The sequence below is a fragment of the Miscanthus floridulus genome, chromosome 6 (genome assembly GCF_019320115.1).
Source record: "Miscanthus floridulus cultivar M001 chromosome 6, ASM1932011v1, whole genome shotgun sequence".
NCBI lineage: Eukaryota > Viridiplantae > Streptophyta > Magnoliopsida > Poales > Poaceae > Miscanthus > Miscanthus floridulus.
Window position 1 is genome coordinate 5264947 of NC_089585.1, and position 20286 is coordinate 5285232.

A 20286-nucleotide genomic window follows, 5' to 3' on the forward strand; every position below is an offset into this window, starting at 1 on the left:
ATTTTTCATGCTCTGAACAAGATGCAGGGTGCTGCTTCCTCATATGACCCTCGAGGGAGGATGCTAACAAAGTGGTGAATGCTAACCACAACAAGCACACGCCTCCTGTAGTACGTGACCTTTCTAATCTTGCATTGTCTTGGTGGAATTGTCATAAACTGGACAATATACCGGACTTGCAATTATGAACTATGCTACTCTATTTGATAAATTGACAAGTGACTTTTGTATTTGTCGATGTCAAAATAGTAAAACATCCCTATCTTGATCAGGAACAACATCTAGATGCTTATGCAATAAGTAATGTTGGAGCCTTGCAGGCTGCAGAAGATGGAGGAAGAAGAAGGTGCTGCATAATCCATGTTGAATAATTTAGATTTTTTAGATAAAGGAACAACAGTATTCCGGTCTCCCACATTCATAATCGAATGGGTACAACCAAACTGAACCATTACAAGACCATGGTCTAAGACCATAAGACTGCTAAGCAGCCTCTCCCCAACTCCAAACTACTGATAACCAAACAACCCATGCCTTGACTAAACACAACCCAAAAGATGCAGCCAAACCACATACTGGTAAACAGCTAAACCCCAACTCCAGCTGTAGCTAAACCGGCAACACTCGAAGTGTCCAATCACAGACAGTATACAGCAAAAACGAAGCTAGTTCTCTAAACTGTTTTGTTGCTTCGACACAGAACTTCTGAAGATTTGCCACCATCATTTCGAACTCCATGCATCCAAACTTCATAGCTTTCCTCTCTTCCTTTTTTGATAGCTGTGATCTTCCAGTACCTCTCCCTGAGGATGTCAAGGGCGTCGAACCCTCGACGCGCAGGGCCTCGGCTACGAAGCTCGTAGCCTTCGGCCGTCTTCTCCGGTGAGGTTATGCCTCTCTACCGCAGGCTTGAGATTAGATGGGAGATAGGATAATAATCTTGCTTAAATTCCCTCAAGTCCGGTTACAATAATATATATATAGCCTTGCGGCTGCCAATAAAAGGAAAACCAACTCCTACTCTTAAGGTAACAAATAGATGCTAATAATAATAAGGAAACTAATCCTGATAACTTTCCAACTGAGGCCTCCTAGCCACGTCACGCATGACCGGCCTCGCTGGGCGCGTTTCGCGCCTGGGCCGCGCGCTCGGCCGCCCTGCGAATGTCGCGGGCGCGCCTGCGCCGGGCGTACACCCGCCCGCACATGACATCTCTCCCCGCCTCGAAGTCCAGCTCGTCCTCGAGCTGAAACGAAGGAAACCGAGTGCGGAAATCGTCGAGGTCTTCCCAGGAGGCTGCAGCGGGGTCGTGACCCTCCCATTCGACGAGGACTTGGCGAACTCCACGAGCCTAGGCGGCCCTGGGTCACCCGCGATGGCGCAGGCACGACGGCACCGTTGGAGAGGGGCGGCAACGCCGGTGGAGCAGCTGGCGGTAACCCCACAAACTTCTTGAGGACGCCCACGTGGAACACATCGTGGAGATGGGCATCCGGTGGTAGCTCCAGGCGCACGGCCGCCTCATTGATGACCTCGGTGATCTTATACGGGCCAACGAAGCGCGGCTTCAGCTTGCCACGCACCGCACGGGGCATGGACGCAGCAGGACGCTGCCGGAGATGCAGCAGCGCCCAGTCCCCAACGGTGAAGACGACGCGACGATGATGCTGATCGTAGACGCGCTTCTGGACCGCCTGGGCCTGCTCTAGACGGACATGAATGTCGTCCAGGAAGGCGGCCCTCTCCTCCATCTCTTGAGCGACGGCCGCGACCCAAGCTTCGCCCTGCTCGTAGGACCGAATGGTCGGCGGGTCTCTGCCGTAAACCACGCGGAATGGGGTCTCACGCAGGGACGACTGATAGGCGGTGTTGTAGGTGTACTCCGCCCACGGCAGCCACCGGATCCACTAGCGGGGGCGATCACCGGTGAAACATCGCAGGTACATGACGATGACCCGATTGGCGGCCTCCGTCTGGCCGTCCGTCTGTGGGTGGAAGGCGGAGGACATGTATAGCTTTGTCCCTGTGAGGCGCATGAGCTCCTACCAGAACGCCGATGTGAAGACTGGGTCGCGGTCCGACGTGATGGACTGCGGCACCCCGTGGAGGCGGACGATGTCGGCGAAGAAGGCGTTGGCGACGGACTCGGCAGTGTAGGGATGTGCCAAAGGAATAAAATGGCAGTACTTGCTGAAGCGATCCACCACGGAGAGGATGACCGTCTTGCCCTGGACCTTGGGAAGCGCCTCGATGAAGTCGATGCCAAGGTCGGCCCAGACCGCCGATGGCACCGGCAGCGGCTGCAGCAGGCTGGCCGGCTGTAGGTGGTCAGCCTTGTACTGCTGGCAGGTGACGCAGGCCTTGACGAATTCCTGCACCAAAGCACGCATGTTGGGAAAATGAAAGTCGCGGCGGAGGCGATGGAGGGTGCGGTGGATCCCCTCGTGACCGTCATTGTGGACGGCGGCCACAATCTCCTGCAGCAGCGGCGATGCCGGCGGGATGTACAGGCGCCCTGCATGGGCGACCATGCCATCCACCAGCGCCCACGGCGCAGAACGGGCGCCCGACCGTAGCTCGTCGTGCATGGCGACCAAGGCCGGATCCGTGGCCTGGGCGTGACGGAGACGGTCGACGAAGTCAAAGCGAGGAGCGGAGATGGCCAGCAGCGACCCGTCCTCCTGATCGCGCCGCGAGAGAGCGTCGGCGACGACGTTGGTGGCGCCTGACCGGTATTCCACCGAGAAATCGAACCCGAGGAGCTTGCCGACCCAATGATGCTGGGGGATCGTAGCGAGGCGCTGGTCGAGGAGGTACTTGAGGCTGTAGTGATCTGTCTGGACTATGAAGCGCCGCCCCCAAAGGTACGGCCGCCAGTGTCGGACCGCCTGGACCAGCCCGATCAGTTCGCGCTCGTATGCGGCGAGCGAGGAGTGGCGGGGCGCCACCGGCCGGCTGAAGAACGCGACGGGGTGGCCCTCCTGGACCAGCACGGCGCCGAACCCGGACGTAGAGGCGTCACACTCGACGATGAAGAGCTTGTCGAAGTCGGGCATGGCGAGCACGGGCGCCGTCGTCACAGCGGCCTTGAGAGCCGCGAACGCCGCTGCGGTGGAGTCGTCCCACGAGAAGCCATCCTTCTTGAGCAGGCCCGTCAGCGGTGCTGCAATTGTCCCATAATTGTGGACGAACTTGCGGTAGTATCCGGCGAGGCCGAGGAAGCCGCGCACCGCCCGGGGGGAGCGAGGCGTGGGCCAGTCAACGATCGCCTAGACCTTCGCCGGGTTCATGGCCACCCCAGCCGCCGAGATGATGTGGCCGAGGTATGCCACGCTGGGCGCCCCGAAGGAGCACTTGGACCGCTTGACGAACAACTGGTGGCGGCGGAGTGTATCGAGGACGGTCCGGAGGTGTCGCAGATGGTCCGCCCACGTCGTGCTGTAAATCAAAATATCGTCAAAAAATACCAGAACGAAGCGGCGGAGGAACGGCCGGAGCACATCATTCATCAGGGCTTGAAAGGTCGCCGGGGCGTTGCACAGACCGAACGCCATGACCAGGAACTCGTACAAGCCGTCATGGGTGCGGAACGTCGTCTTGTGGATGTCCTCTGGGCGCATGCGGACTTGGTGATAGCCCGAGCGCAGGTCCAGCTTGGAGAAGAACTGAGCCCCGTGGAGCTCGTCGAGGAGCTCGTCGACCACCGGGATGGGAAAAGCATCCTTGACTGTCCGCGCGTTCAGCGCCCTGTAGTCGACGTAGAAACGCCACGACCCGTCCGGTTTCTTGACGAGGAGGACGGGCGACGAGAACGGGGAGTCGCTCCGGCGGACGATGCCCTGCTCCATCATGGCGGCGCACTGGCGTTCCAGTTCATCCTTGTGGGCCGCCGGGTACCGGTAGGGTCGGACGGCCACCGGTTGCGTGTCCGGCTTGAGCATGATGCGATGGTCGTGCGCGCGCACAGGGGGCAGACCGGTCGGGTCGGCGAAGACCCCCCCGTACGCGAGCAGCAGCGTCTCGAGGAGGGAGTCGGTGTTGAGTGTCGCGCGCAGTGCCGGAGACGACGGTGGGGCGACGCTGGTCCAGGAGAAAGTGCGGCCGCGGCGCTGAAACGACAGGCGCTGGCGGCTGAGGTCCCAGACGACGGCCCCGAGCGCGCCGAGCCAGTGTGTGCCGAGGACGATGTCGTACCCTGCCAACGGCATGACGTAGAGGTCGGCCGGGAACGACTCGCCGTCGACGCGCAGGGGCGCGGCGTGGAGGACGCCCCCGCACGCGACACGCTCCCCGTTGGCGACCAGCGCCGTAAGGCGGGGGCGCTGGTGGAGGGGCAGGCCGGAGCGCCTTGCTGCGTCTTCCGCGATGTAGTTGTGCGTGCTGCCCGAGTCGAGGAGAGCCACGAGCCTAAGGGACCCCAGGCCCACCGTGATCTGCATGGTGCCCGCCATCGGCACCCCGGCCAACGCCTGCAGGGAGAAACAGGGCGCCGCGGCGTTGTCCACGACGGCGGCATCCTCGCCCTCTGCTTCCAGTTCGACCCCTTCGACGAAGAAGATGCACCTGCAGAAGCGGTTATGGCCACGGGTGTACCTCTCATTGCAGTTGAAACACAAACCGAGGCGACGGCGGTCGGCCATCTCCTCCTGCGTAAGACAGCGCTGGGAGCCCTCGGGTCGGCCCGGCTGCGCAGCCGCCGGCGGTGCAGGGAGAGTCAGGAGGGGCGGCGGGCCCGGCAGGCCGGCTCTGGCCGTGGCCAGTGGAGGCGGTGGTGGCCCGCGCGCGCCTGCTCTCGGGGGAGGAAGCACCGGTCGGTCCAGCTCCATCAATTCGACCTGGCGGGCGAGGCTGATAGCGGCGACGAGGGTGTCCGGATGATGGATCCGGACGGCGTTGCTGAGCGGAGGTCCGAGGCCGCCGGTGAAGAGTTGGACTCGCTGCGCCTCGTCGAGCCGGCCAGCGCGAGGGATCAGGGCCTGGAACCGGTTGGCATACTCCTCCACGGCGCCGGAGCGGCGGCACTGCGCCAACTCAAACATGGGGGCCGAGCGCAGGGGGGGACCGAAGCGCAGGTCCAGGAGATCCTTGAAATTCCCCTAGGACGGCGTGCCTTCGTCCTCCTGCAGCTGGATGAACCACAGCTGTGCGGCGTCGTCCAAGTGGTAGGCCGCCATGCGCACGCGCTCCTCCGGCATGGTGAGATGTTGCCGGAAGTACGCCTCGCACTTGTGGAGGAACGGCATGGGGTCGGACGTGCCATCATAGTGGGGAAAATCCCACTTCTTGTGCTTCGGATGGAACTCGAGATGGCGCTGATTGTTGGCGCGCCGGTTGTCGGAGCTCTCAGCCGTGGGCGCCTTCTCCTTGAGTGAGGCGACATCGGCCTCCAGGGTGGAGATCTTGGCGGACACCTTCTTCATCTCGTTGAAGAGATCGGTCAGGGAAGGCTCGGCCATGGTCGGCGACTGACTGGGCGCGGAGGGTGGGCTGTTGGTGGGCGGCGGCTGGTGGCGGGAGGGTGCTGGCGCGGCGGGCTGTGAACGCGAAGAGGATGAGCGGCTGACCACTGATACCAGGCTGTCAAGGGCGTCGAACCCTCGACGCGCAGGGCCTCGGCTACGAAGCTCGTAGCCTTCGGCCGTCTTCTCCGGTGAGGTTATGCCCCTCTACCGCAGGCTTGAGATTAGATGGGAGATAGGATAATAATCTTGCTTAAATTCCCTCAAGTCCGGTTACAATAATATATATATAGCCTTGCGGCTGCCAACAAAAGGAAAACCAACTCCTACTCTTAAGGTAACAAATAGATGCTAATAATAATAAGGAAACTAATCCTGATAACTTTCCAACTGAGGCCTCCTAGCCACGTCACGCATGACCGGCCTCGCTGGGCGCGTTTCGCGCCTGGGCCGCGCGCTCGGCCGCCCTGCGAATGTCGCGGGCGCGCCTGCGCCGGGCGTACACCCGCCCGCACATGACAGAGGATTACAGTTTTATTCTCTTTTGATTTCTCCACCCACTGGATCCAAAAAATTGCAGTGACAAGCCTTCTAGATACCTGCAGCCCTCCTTCATCTTTCTTCCCTCTTCCTCTTTAGACAACATGGACCATTGTCTGATCCAAAAGGTCCCCCTGAAAAGTACCCCTTTTGGGACGGCAAAGAATGACATCATGAACATCGGCAGGCTTGACAGAACTGAGTTGATCAACACAAGTCTGCCACCCGAAGAAAGAAGTTTCCCTTTCCAACTACTTAGCTTTCTCTGGAAGCGCTCTTCAATTGAGCACCAGTGTTTATTTGAAAGCTTTCGATAGTGCATTGGAATTCCTAAGTATCTAAAGGGAAAGCTTCCCTCTACACAGCCAAAAATTCTCATATATTCCAAACCATGGTTATTTGCCGCCCCAAAACAAAACAACTCACTTTTATGGAAATTGATTTTTAAGCCCGACAAATTTTCGAAAGCTATCAGCACCAGTTTTAAATTTTTTGCCTCATCCAAATCATCTTCCATAAACAGTACCGTATCATCAGCGTACTGTAAAATGGAAAGCCCATCATCGACTAGATTTGGTACTAACCCCCTAAATTGTCGGCAGTTTTTTGCTCTCGACACTAAGATAGCCAACATGTCTGCTATCAGATTAAAAAGGATAGGTGAGAGGGGATCTCCCTGCCTAAGTCCTTTTCTAGTCTGAAAGTTATGGCCTATTTCCTCATTCACTTTAACCCCCACGTTTCCTCGACTCACTACCTCTTCAATCCATTTACACCACATTGGCGAGAAACCCTTCATCCTAAGAGCCTGCTGTACAAATACCCAGTTAACTTTATCATAGGCCTTTTCGAAATCCAATTTAAGAACTACCCCACTCATTTTCTTCCTATGCAGCTCATGAATAGTTTCATGAAGTATTACTACTCCTTCTAGGATGTTCCTTCCTGTCATGAATGCAGTTTGCGATTGTCTCACAACTTTATCAGCCACCGCCACAAGCCTGTTAGCCAAGACCTTAGTAAAGATCTTGAAGCTTACATTGAGCATGCAGATCGGCCTGTACTGCTGAACTTGTTTGACTTCTTTTTGTTTTGGTATAAGAGTGATTGTCCCGAAATTAAGGTTAAAAAGAGGTAATTTACCAGCATGGAACTCTCTAAACATGGCCATTAAGTCATCTTTTATGAGAGACCAGAATATCTGGTAAAATTCCGTCGGAAACCCATCAGGACCTGATGCCTTATTATGATTCATTTGAAAAATTGCTTCTCTTACTTCTTTCTCCGTGAACATTTCAGTGAGCAGCTTATTTTCTTCCTCAGTTATCTGGGGTATATCATTTATTTTTGATTCATCCAGTGAGAAATTATTTCTCAGTGATGATCCAAACACATCTTTATAATAATTTGTTATAAAAACTTTTAAGTTTTCCTGCCCCTTGATTACTTCCCCTTCTTGTTCTAGTTCAAAGATTCTTGTTTTCCTTCTTTTTCCATTAGCCACCATATGGAAGTATTTGGTATTATTATCCCCTTGTAGCAGATTTTTTGTTTTAGCTCTTTGGAACCATTTTACTTCCTCTTCCCGAAGTAACTGTATGTTTTTTTCATTTACACTTTGTTTCAAATCCAGCTCTTGTTGGCTTAAAACTTGGGACTCAGCCAATAAATCCAGTTTCCCAGCCAGTCGGAACAGTTCTTCTTTCTGTTTATTAAAATTCCCATTCTCGTTCTTCGCCCAACCTCTCAAAAACTGTCTTAACCTTCTAATCTTGTTCTGCCATTTCTTCATTGGGGTATCTCCATGATCAACACTCTTCCATACTCTCGCAACTGCCTGGACAAAATCCTTTTTGAGCAGCCAGCTAAGTTCGAATTTGAACTCGGGCTGGTTTATCCTAGCTACCTTGTCATCGGTGCTAAGAAGTAGTGGAGTGTGATCAGAGATTTCCCTGTTCAGTGCATATACCGTGACTAGAGGAAATCTTTGTTCCCATTCCGTGCTAGCCAACACCCTATCTAACTTTTCATAAGTTGGTATTCTTTTGGCATTAGCCCAAGTGAATTTCCTTCCAGACATTTCTATTTCCCTTAGGTTCAGACTATCTATAATCGCATTAAACAAGAAGGGCCATCGATCATCATATCTATCATTGTTTTTCTCACTTGGGTTTCTTATAATGTTGAAATCTCCCCCCACCAGCAAAGGTAGAGATACTTTCCTGCAAGCCTGAACCAATTCCGTTAGGAATTGTTCCTTAAATTCAGGTTGAGCAGCTCCATAGACTGCTACTAAGCACCAATGAAAGTCATCACTCCTGTTCCTAAGGTGGAACTTTATAAAAAAAATCCCCCTCCTCTATACTCCCAATATCACAGGCATCTAAATTTACCCCTAGCAGCATTTCACCAGACCTTCCATGCGGTTCAGTCCAATGCCACACAAAATTTTTCCCGCCACAATACCTATCTAACTTTGCCTGCGTAAAATCTTTTTTACCGGTTTCCAAGAGAGCAATGAAGTCTAGCCCTTGCTCTCTTGTCGTATTACTTAGAAATTTGGTTTTAGCCAAGTCGCGAAGACCTCTGCTATTCCAGAAAATTCCTTTTATTTTTTACTAATCTTATTGATCTTAAACTTTAATTTCCTCGAAGCCTTAATCCTTGACGACTTAGCGCCAGGCTTCCGTTGAACCGTCCTGCAATCACTACTTAGGTGATAACTATCTTCGTCGAAAATTTCTTCCATTACATCTCCACATAAAAACTCTAACACTTTCTTCTCATAACTATCTGAGTAGACTGATTCCTTGTCCGAGCAATCCTCTTCCACTTCTCCCAGTACCGAACCTGGCTGTTTACTAGCTATAGCGTCCTCAACTAGGTTCTGAACACTCCCCTCAAAAGAAACCCCTTTTACAGTTGTCGTCCCTAGTCCTAAAGCCCTCAAATTGTCTATCGCAATTGAAAGGGGTATAAAACAAGGATGTTCAGCCTGGTGGTTACCTTTGTTGCATTCCAGATTTTTGGATTGTATTAAGCGCTCCGCCCGCACCAGAGTGTGCTCAGCCACCACTCCAGCAAGCCTTGGACTCGCCCTTGTCGGAGAATGGACCACCTCCTTGATTAAAGCAGCTCCAACAAGCTTCATACCAGCAGGTTCAACCACCTCCCTCACCGAGCAGCTGTTTCTCCTTTCTTCATTATCATTAACTTTTGCATCTTCACCCCGCTCCTTGACCTCTGGAACTGCAGCAATTCCTTCCACTTCCATTGGAACCCCTCCAGCCTCCATCACCTCTGAATTAACCTCAACCAACCCAAGGTTGTCAGTATTCCCCTCCATGAACTCATCCGGCTCTTTGACCACTTTATCAGCTAGGTCCTCCAGAACCTCATCCATCACTACATCAAGTATCTTGCTGGCCTTCCAGCTAAGGAATTCCTCAAATTCCTCCTTACTGATAACATGTCCATTAACAGGAACATCATTCTTCGATTGAGAATCCCTCCTATCGTCCTCCCCGTCGCTCCCTTTGGAGCGCTTGTTATTTCTCAGCTTCTTTTGATCATTGTTCAGTCCATCTTCAGTGTTCGGACCCTGGCTCTTCCCCTCTCCATCTCCCTCGTCATCCCCTCCATCCCATTCAACCTCAACCTCCTCTCCTTTCTCATCAAAACCCCTCTTCTCCACTTCGAACTCCAAGTCAAAATAATGATCTCCAATCACCACATCTAGCATCTTCGGAATCAGCTTAGGATCAAGCACCGCAACTAAAATACGTCCAAACTCATTCTTCCTCGTAGTCTCCATGTCTACAGTCTACGTTGCACCTAATAGAGATCCCACCGCCCATAAGATGGGGAACTCACGCAGCAGTTTTCTAATGCATCTCACCCTCACCCACACCTTGGGTAGCAGGAAACCCTCTTCTTTTTCCTGCCACTCTTCAAACTGCATTCTGATACCATCAGACACTCCTTCCCCCTTCGCATCCGCTCCCCCATATGCTATTGAACGTAACAGCTCAGCCTTGGAAGGAAATTGGGTAAGAAACTCGTCTTTCCCAAGCTCCTTCAACTCCCAATTCCACTTAACCGGCACCACCCTTCTTAGCTGCAACACAAGCTGGTCAGCGGACAGAGAGCCACCCACCACCGAAACTCTGGCCATCTTTGAGTCTTTCTTCATCCTTGGCAACGGTGGATGTGGGATATGATAGAATCCCAGCCCCATCACTGCATACCCCGCCGCATAAGCCACCGGCCTCGTTGCTTTAAGAAGAGGACACTTGTGGTTCATGTGTTCATGCGAGTCGCATAACACACAATACACCTCCGCCTTACAATCCATCGCTGCGTGCCCTTTTTTGAGCACCTAGGGCAGCGCCCACTCCCCTTACCAGCATCACCACCATCCCTGCCATCTCCAACCTCCAATGCCATTTCCCCCTCAGTGCCTTTCTCCAGCTTGGAAGCACCCCCCTTTTCCTCAGAAAACTCACCAGCCTCTTCACCTTTTCCTTGTTCCTGGGTCTGTCGCCCATCTTCATACCACACCCATCTTCCTGACGTCGGCTCCCAAGGTCCACCTCTCCCAGCTCCACCAGGCTGACGAAACTGCCCAGCTCTTCCCCTACCTGAATCGCCAAACCGTCCCAATCGCCCCCTTCTGAAATCACCCCGCTGAGCGCCACCTCTCCAGGCCCAACTCTCCCGCCCGCCCCAGCTTCTTCCCGCGCCTGCTACTCCCCGCTCGCAACGATACGGGCCATACGCGCCTGCGCACATCCTCTCATCTCGCCCTCGCCCATCACGATCGCCCACCATCCTCACCGAGCTCGCGACCTCCTCTGCTTTGCGCTCACAGACCTTTGGTCCGATATTCCTCACCGAGCTCGCAACCTCCTCTGCTTTGCGCTCACAGTCCTTTGGTCCGATAGTCTGACGGTTTTGGTTGAGACTCGTAGGAACCCTCCGAGCCCGAGTCGAGACGCTTAATATCACCCCATCCCCCACCAAACTCCTCGGCTTCCCCCCAGCCTTAAACAGGATACATAAACCCGACGTTGGTTTGAACACTGGGTGTGAACCAACAATGAATGACTTGCTGGCTGCATTCTTACCCAGCTTACGCCCCTTTGGGCAGCCCAAAGGCCGCCCCCAGCTCTCAGCCGATCCTGTCCCCCCTCCTTTCCTTTCTCCTAGGCCGGAGTTAATACATGCCCCCTCCTCTGTACACAAATCTCTTAAAGATAATGATATCCTAGGAGATTTGGATTGTCTAAGATCTTTGACCAAGATGTCTCCTATCTGCCGATTTTGTGGGGACCGTGGTTTAGGCAGCGGCCCCTTCCACAAATTCTCGGTTCTCTGGAAGCGCAGATCAGCCACCGCCTCCGTAATTCTAGATGCCAGCGGCCGGGGATGGCAAACGTGCCCAGCCCCCCTATCAACTGAAGCAAATTTTGGAGAATGAAAATTCTCCGTTATCAGAGACTCAGCTCTTATCAATTCATCTACCGAAAACCCAACTCTTGTTGCATCACGGATGAATTCTCTTTCCGAATTATAAGCATCTTCATCCGGATCTTCCCCCTCCTTTTTGATAACTTCGTCATCACTCTCACTATTGTCCTCATCTTCAAGTGCCCAGAATCTCGATCCCTTCCATGGTTTTTCAACTCCGACGAGCTGATCTAAGGTCGAAAGATATGGTGCAGAGTGTCGCCGTTTAAGGCTCCCTGACACCACTGAACCTCTACTGAACCCCATTTGCTCAGTCCTAAACATACAATGCTTTAGAAGACTTAGCTTCTGAGCAATGTATCAGCACACTGATCCTTTTTTCCACACTTTGTATTACTAACCAGTATCTAAGTACGAAGCACTTATGCCGAAACGTACCTGGGATTCACTTTCTCCTACTGCCGCAATCCGTCGAACAGGTGCCGGACATCAGCAATGGCGATCCACCTTCGCCATGCCGTCGATGTGCTCCCAGCAGGGCAATACACTCACCAACACCAGCAGCTTCTCCTCTGCACGCCGTCCTCGTAAGCTCCGCCCAGCTCCGCCCAGCTCCGCCCGCAGCACGGCGAAGTGCCCAGCTCCCACGGTAGTGTCGCCGCCACCACCGCTGATGCCTCCTTGCAGCTCACGTCATGTCCTCCCGCACGGCGACAAGACGCACCATCCTCGCCTTGTTCCCGCACCGGCGCCGGCAAGCACGTCCACCGGCTATCCCCGGATCAGCCGGTTAGCCGGCAGTAGGCATGCGCCCGGTACTCGAGGGGCCACCGGCCGCACCGCCGCGAAGCGCACAGCGGGGTATGCGGCTAGTGCGGGACTGCGGGGTATGCGGGGGGTGGCGGCCCGGCGGCGGAGGCCGGTCCGACAGCGGGGTAAGCGGGGGGTGGCGGCCCGGCGGCGGAGGCCGGTCCGGCAGCGGGGTCCGCGCAGGGAGAGCTAGCGCCTTTCTCAGAAACCACTCGGACCCAACTTGATTCGCTTGTGGAGTCAGTTTACCCGACTTATTTTCTCAATCGTTGAATAATTTAGATGGTACCAATCTATCTATCTGAGGGCCGGGACACTGTGACTTCTCCAATATGTGATGTTTGGTTAAAGCCTCAAATTCCACCCTTGCAAAGATGCACTATAATCTCTTTGTGAATTCATCTGCTGATAATATAAATAAAGATGATATAAAATTTGGACACTATATGTGCATTTGTATTAGCGTCTAAGAAGATAAATCTTGCACATGTATCTACAACCAACAGTTTCCACAGACAAACAACAGAGGCGCGGCAACGCCGTGCCATGGCCGGTTTTCTAGTCACTCGCGGACGCGGCCTAAATACACAACGAGAAACGCGCAGTCCAGTTTGCGCGTTTATTAGAGAAAGGACAAAGTCCGTCGAATACTGCAAGTCCGGATTACCTTTCTCAATTAAAAATACTTCTCAACATTTAAAACTATCTAATCTACATTTTAAGTGGTTTCGAAAATGATTTTGACTGATGTGGCGCTATGAGCCATTCTATATGGCGTCGTGTCAACCATGAGAGAGAGAAAATCAAACTACATTGATAATTTTGAGAGGTGTATTAGACTTTATCAAAAATTAAATATCATTGAAATATTTTCTAAACAGAATATACAATTAAAACTTCTTAAATCTAAACCAATCTAAGAAAAATCATAGAAAATTGGTTTTAGCTCAGAAAAATAAAAAACCACTTTTAGTTTTATAAAATCATACTCTATCATAGAGCATGATTTTAGAAAACACATGAAGTCCGATCGTTCCAAACCTGTCAAAGCTGTGTTCCACTTTATCATGTACTACGGTCTACTTCCTCCGTTCAAAACTATAAGACGTTTTGGCTTTTATAGATATATAGTTTTTGTTATATACTTAGATATACATTACGTCTGGATATATACATAGTAAAAGAAAATGTATCTAAAAAAGCCGCAACGTCTTATAATTTGGAACAGATGGAGTACCTACTAGTGTGTGTGCAGACCTATGATGGCATGGCGGAAGTAAGGCACCTCCCATGTGACGTCGGCCTTGGCGAGGTCGAGAATTTGCATGGTGCGCGACGGCCTGTGTAGGAGTGTGTGGTACTTGACAAACCACAACTAAAGGGGTGTTTGCAGGACTCTTCCGGAGGAGCCAAAGCCGTTTTGGGGGGAGCCACACTCTGGCTCCTCTGTTTTTTGTTGAAAACGCTCCTCCAACAAAACGTTTGGTATGGCTCCTCCGGAGGAGTCGGAGCCGGAGCCGATGAAGAGCCCTGCCAAACAGGCCTTAAGCCACATTGGTCATGATGAGGCGCATGTTGCCATGGTGTCGAACAGGGAGACCATGACGTCGATGAAGGTCTCGAAAATGTTTTTCATGTCTCACCAGCCGAGAACATGACCACCACATTAGCAAGGTTGAGCTTCAATGTAGTCCGATTTTCTCTCTCTCATAGCCAACATGATGCCGTGTAGAATGGTCGACGTGGTGCTACGTTAGCCAAAAACCGATTTCAAAACCACTCGTGGAGGTAATCAGATGGGTTCAACAGCTAAGGGAGTCCCTAAAAATCACAATATTTACTAAAAGTCACATGAACAAAAGCATGTGAAAATCCAATGAACTTGAAAGTTAATCAGACAGATGCAAGGCTATGCACTCCCAAAGCTTAGACTATGCACGAGAAGTTTCTTTCATTTTGCAATTGATGAAGTACAAGTGGAGAAATCACCTTCATTCATGTGCTTCTCTACGTTCCTATGTGACCACACAGGCTATCTGGGCCGTTGGTACAATTTGGCGGAAAGAGGACGACCACGCGCGTGCTTGGCCTGGCGCGCTCTAGGGGCACGGCCGCTTCTTAGCATCGCCGATCACTGTCGTGCTCGTGTAGTTGGAGTCGAAGCTTAGAAAGGTACCGGAGCTTGCCATTCCCTATGGGCTAGGGTCTGCAGGCTGCAGCGCACGAGGGAGGCTAGGCCAGGTTTCTTGCCGTCCAGTCAGGAGTCTACGTATGTCGACCAGAGGGTGAACATAGTTCTTAAACTCTGTATTGAATATGCTTTCTATAAAAACAGGGTTTACCTCCGTAAAAAAAAAGTGAATATAATTCTTGTGAACAATTTGCAAAACTAAATAATAAAATCTTATCATATATGCTAGAATTATGTAAACACTAGTGGCACAACATCTCCTCCGGCTCGACAGGAGAAATCGGAGAGAATGGCAACATATCTACTCTCTGTCTCTGGCCACAACATATATTACTGCCCCGATTTGTTTAGCATGAAGTCAACGAGCGGTGCAACATTCAAAATCTGAAGCTGTAAATCCCAAGACCCCGAGTTTTCAACTAAATTTATTCTGAACATCCAACATCATAGCAGCCAGGTCTTCAGATTGGCAGCGCCGCCGAGTTTTCAACTGTCATTTGGTAATCTTTCCATTACCCAGTTCTACAGCCATGAGGAGTTGCATCACCGCCGTCGCCGTGCTGCTCCTCCTCGTCTCGTGCCTGCTCCACGGCGCGGACGCCGCCGGCTACCGGCCCAAGCGCTTCTTCACCTCCATATTCAGCTTCGGCAACTCCTACGCCGACACCGGCAACTTCGTCAGGCTGGCCGCGCCGATCATCCCCGTCATTCCTTTCAACAACCTCCCCTACGGCGAGACCTTCTTCCGCCGCCCCACCGGCCGGGCCAGCAACGGCCGCATCATCCTCGACTTCATCGGTACGCCAGCCGCCGCTCTGATGAAGACATGCATCTTCCCTATTTGTATCTGACGACATGGATCTTCGCTTCGCTTGCATGCATGCGCAGCTGAGGCTTTTGGTCTCCCGTTCGTGCCGCCGTCCCTGGACACGACGCAGAGCTTCAGCAAGGGCGCCAACTTCGCCGTCGTGGGGGCGACGGCGCTGGACCTGTCCTACTTTCTAGAGCACAACATCACCTCTGTTCCCCCGTTTAACAGCTCCTTGAGCGTGCAGCTCGGGTGGTTCGAGCGGCTCAAGCCCTCGCTCTGCGACACCGCCTCTAAACCATGCGACGAGTACCTGGGCAGATCTCTGTTCGTCATGGGTGAGTTCGGAGGCAACGACTACGTCTTCCTCCTCGCCGCCAACAAGACCGTGGAGGAAACGAGAGCGTACGTCCCGGCGGTGGTCAAGGCCATCGCCGACGGTGTGGAGGTAGGTACTCGCCTCGATCTTTCGTTGACTGAATTCATTTTTTTTTTCTGACAACCAACTCGATCATCCTGTTCCTTGGTTGACCACGCAATGCAAACGCGCGCGCGCATGCAGAGGCTGATCAGGCTCGGCGCCAAGCGCATCGTCGTGCCAGGCAACGTGCCGACGGGCTGCATTCCGATCGTCCTCACGCTGTACGCGAGCCCCAACAAGTCAGACTACGACAAGTACGGGTGCCTCGACAAGTTCAACGGCCTGGCGCGCTACCACAACAACCTCCTCCGGCGAGAGGTTCAGGCGCTGCAGCACAAGTACCGTCACACGAAGATCGCCTTCGCCGACTACTTCCAGCCCGTCGTCAAATTCCTTCAGAAACCGGCCAAATTCGGTGAGATCAATATAATCACAATGCTTCTATAAACTGGATCGATCGATCGGTGCAGCATGATTATTCACGTCGTTCAAACTGCTGAGACCAAACTGAAACAAATTAACTAGTCCTTCCAGAATGTGATTGTTATATGCATCATGCATGGGCTTGGTGCAGGGTTCAACGGCGGCACGGCGCTGGTGGCGTGCTGCGGGGCGGGCGGCAGGTACAACTACAACGCCACGGCGGCGTGCGGTCTCCCCGGCGCGACGGCCTGCGCGGACCCGTCCAGGGAGCTGAACTGGGACGGCCTCCACATCACCGAGAAGGCGCACGGCGACATCGCCGCCTCATGGCTGCGCGGCCCTTACGCGGAACCGACCATTCTGGACCTCGCGCGTTGACAAATATTTGTCTTGATGAAAGCTGGGATGAACCTCGGTGAAGAAGTTTGATCGCGTCTGCCTCTGCCATCACTGTGTGCACACCTTTGACTCTGATCTGGTGCGTCTCGGCGTCGCGTGGTGCAGGTTGGGATGACCTCTGTGTGTTTGTTTCTTGCCTCTCCATTCCGATTTGAGGAAAAAAAAAATTGTGTTGGCCTTTTCAAGATTGGGACTGAATTGGTAGTATTTTAGAAGTCACTTGATGAGAATGGCAAGGTTGTTAACTGAAAGTAAATGACCTTCTAGGCGCCACGAAAGTCAACTAGACAAACAAATTGAACCAACCATTTTATCCAACATTTCCTGATGAGAATGGCAAGGTTGTTAACGTCTCGTCGTCGCAAGAATTTTTCCGGACAATCTAAAATTAGGCTCATGGTAACTTTGTTTTGAGACTTCTTTTTTATATAAAAATGTTTTGAGACAAAAACATAAGCCAACTAGCCATAGTGGATAGCAACATACAAGATATAAGGATTATATCTTGTACGATGATGGCTATATTGCTTGTGGTCGTATGGTAATAATCGGTTGGTCTGGTGTACCGATTAGGGACTTCCTATCTCAACTAATACGAGATGGTAGGGCTAAATGGATATCCCCTAATCGTCCTGCAAATTTATATATTTCCTGGTTTGTTACAAAATCTGCTGGCAGTTTTACATGTATATCTATTTATGTCTTGTACATCAACACATCAAGTATATAAGGAAAAAAATAAACTAAACTAAACTAAAGATGCATTGTCATTACTCTAGCTAAACCTGCATCTATTTTACTAATAATTCAACATAAAAATATAATCAGCATTTAGAGAGCTGATAAGCCTATCCGCACTAAATAGTCTTACCTGGACAATGCTTGACTTATATGACACCATTTGTCGGGGGTACGTAACCGGGGTACCCCAAAGACAAGGTTAGAGAGTCGCTCAGGACGGCCCAGCTGGCCGCGGCCAAGATTGCCACGGCCAGCCTCGGCCTCTCTTCCCCCCGAGCCGTACAAGGCCCGCCTCAACCACTCCCGTCTCCCGACCACGCGCTATGCAGCCGCCTCAACCACCTCCGGCCTTGACCGCTCGGGAAGGACAAGAGGTGGGTGGACGCATTAAATGTACCTGCCCAGACAGGACGTGCACACACGTGCACTCCACCGGGTACGAGAAGTACGACTGTCCCTCATGTCGTCAGATCCTGGGCAGAGCGTCATCCCTCGGGCCGCACCCTTTCTGATGGACAAGACAACATCGGGGCTCGGCTATGTCACCCCGCATGGCTCGGCACTGTCCATGTCTAAATTAATTTATTTGTGCCTAAATTGTGATTATTAAAATGAATTTTCAATTCCATGGATCCATACCGGGCCTAAGGGAAATAAACTAAAAAAATGGATCCATACCGGGCCTAAGGGAAATAAACTAAAAATATATAGTCCGCCTCCTCCAACTAATTTGCATATAGTGAAAGGGTATCGGAGAAGTGCCATGATGTGTACTCCGTAGTTCAATGTTTTATCATCTACATACCACGGTTGAGCAAACAGTATGAAAGCATCTAGGTCTTTAATTCGGTTTTTACGATTAATGATGACACAATCATTATGACTAACGTGTGTTTTGTAGAGGCACTATAAGTTAGGTCACAATAATGATTGATTAATGAGTAATGAATTGTTTTCATGCCCCTTTTGCCAGATTTTGTTTCAGGTTTTAAAGGATGAGCGACAAGGTTAAAGACAAACTTTTCTAAACGGACTGTTCTTTAGCATTGAGTGATATTTAGAGTAGTTTAGGATTTTATTTTTCCTTTGGTCGTACTATAAAGGAGGGTATGAACCAGTAGCCTGACTTAGGCGGGTCTAATGAACGGGGGTGGTGCACACTTATCAAACTTAGCACTCGTAGCTTAGAGGGAGCCCAATTAGAAGTTAGCTCATTCCCAGAGTTGTTTGAATTGGATGTGAATGGAAGTTTTCTGCATGCATTAAATTTATCCAGTGCCCTATTTAGAGATGCACCGGAGAAAGATGTACGTGTAGGTGGTTTGTTGTTCTGTGAACAATACCTGCTATTATTCCGATGGCACCGGATAAGAAGGCACCAGTTAGGTTTTCAGAAATGCTATACAACACACATGTGTTTTAGTGGAAAAAAACACATGGATTTTTTTAGTGGAAAAAACACGTGAATTCTTGGCTCTTGCACGCTCGAACGCGAAACTACAGAAGGCTGTACGCAAGAAGATGCCTGGTCGCACGCGAGCATCCGTGCTTGCATGAGCACTCGCGAGTCACGACCCACCGCTCGGCTCCTCGCACGAAGACGCGTTGCCGAGTTGTTCCGGATCGGAGCGGGAGCACCGCTTCCTGTTCATGTTTTAGTGAAAAAAAAATGTTTTGTCCTTTTGTCCTTACATAGAAAAAAATTGTTTCTTGTGATTTATGGATCTGTGATCTTATGATTTGTGATTGTCTGGAGGTAGAAGAAGGCTGGAGGTAGCTGTTGGATTTTAATTCTATGATGTAAAAAAATTCATATGTTAAAACTGTATAAAACACATGGTTGTTGGGTAAACAGACTCTATGTTTTAGGAGCAGAAGGCTCATAGACACACTGGATTTATCTGGTGGGGTGTCACCGGGATTTTCAGTGCTCTCCAGAGAGGTTCCATATAGCTATTTTGGTCACTGGATTAGTCCGGTGGAAATTCACAAAAAAAAAAGTCCGGTGATAAGCACTGAAAATGTATTACAAAAGGCTATACTGTAACGGCTAGTTTAAAACAAAGAAAATACAAATAACTCCATATAGAGCAACAGCAGGTAGATAACAATTTTTTAATAAAACCGGTATTATTTTCATATTTTCCTGATTGAAAATAAACTGGTTATAAAATTTAAGAAATAAAAAAAATTATTATTATTAAAAAAAATAAAAAATAACCAATGGATCAAATTTGTCGAGGGGTGTCTGTTACCTCATATTATTCCGGTTAAAAATCAAACAAGCGTATAACTTGAAAGTTGAAAAGTATACTTTTCCCTTAAATTAATACCAGTTTTATAAAAAAGTCCTTCACGTCCGTTCAGTTTTGGCCCAGCGTGGAACGCCGTGGACGCAAATTCAAAAAGTCCGTTTGCCACATGTCGAGAGCGTGCAGTAGCCGAGCTTCAGTTGAAATAGCGGCCCAGTCAGTAGGCTATCCTAGGCGAAATTTAGCACGTCCAGTACCCGGAGAAAGCATCTCAAAAAACCTCCATTTGAACACAAATGAAAAATAAATCAATAACATCGATAAATGTGCAGAGTCACAATCACAACTCACAAATAGACCGCTCAAGAAATGAATTTTTCCTTCTTTGTATAAAATCACGCGACCGTATGTCACGCCACCACCCCCCAAAAAAATGCCAATTGTATTCAGGAAGGAATTACAATCTTTTCTTTTGACATTTTTCTATCAATTCATTTGGGTTGAAAATCTTTTGAACCCCCCTGTAACTATAACGAATCATTCTGCTATCTTTTCCTTTACTTATTGAGCATTTGAGCTACACCCTAACTAGCTTTAGCTTATACCAATAGTAACGCTCTATTCGCTTGGGTTTTGTTTGGCTTATAAGCCGTACTTTTTCAGCCAACGAACAATATTTTCCTCTCACATCAAATTAGCCAATAATACTTTCAGTCATGGCTTATCAGCCAAACAAATCAAGTGAACAGGGCGAGTCACAGCCCCTAAACTT

General features: G+C 50.7%; 1 protein-coding gene across 1 annotated transcript; it reads left to right on the forward strand.

Annotated features, from left to right (window-relative positions):
• The first annotated feature begins 15000 nt into the window (after positions 1-15000).
• Positions 15001-16654, forward strand: LOC136457481 (sinapine esterase-like). Its single transcript, XM_066457515.1, has 4 exons — positions 15001-15282; positions 15364-15726; positions 15841-16114; positions 16274-16654. The coding sequence occupies exons 1-4, from the start codon at positions 15001-15003 to the stop codon at positions 16498-16500; spliced, it is 1146 nt and encodes a 381-aa protein (XP_066313612.1). The 3' UTR covers positions 16501-16654.
• Positions 16655-20286: the final 3632 nt, after the last annotated feature.

What these genes read in the sequence shown, in the direction of transcription:
- LOC136457481 (XM_066457515.1), top strand. Translation starts at nt 15,001, where the DNA reads ATGAGGAGTTGCATCACCGCCGTCGCCGTGCTGCTCCTCCTCGTCTCG. An exon ending in CCATCGCCGACGGTGTGGAG is followed by an intron (nt 15,727 to 15,840) that starts GTAGGTACTCGC and finishes GCGCGCATGCAG; the next exon opens with AGGCTGATCAGGCTCGGCGC. An exon ending in TCAGAAACCGGCCAAATTCG is followed by an intron (nt 16,115 to 16,273) that starts GTGAGATCAATA and finishes GGCTTGGTGCAG; the next exon opens with GGTTCAACGGCGGCACGGCG.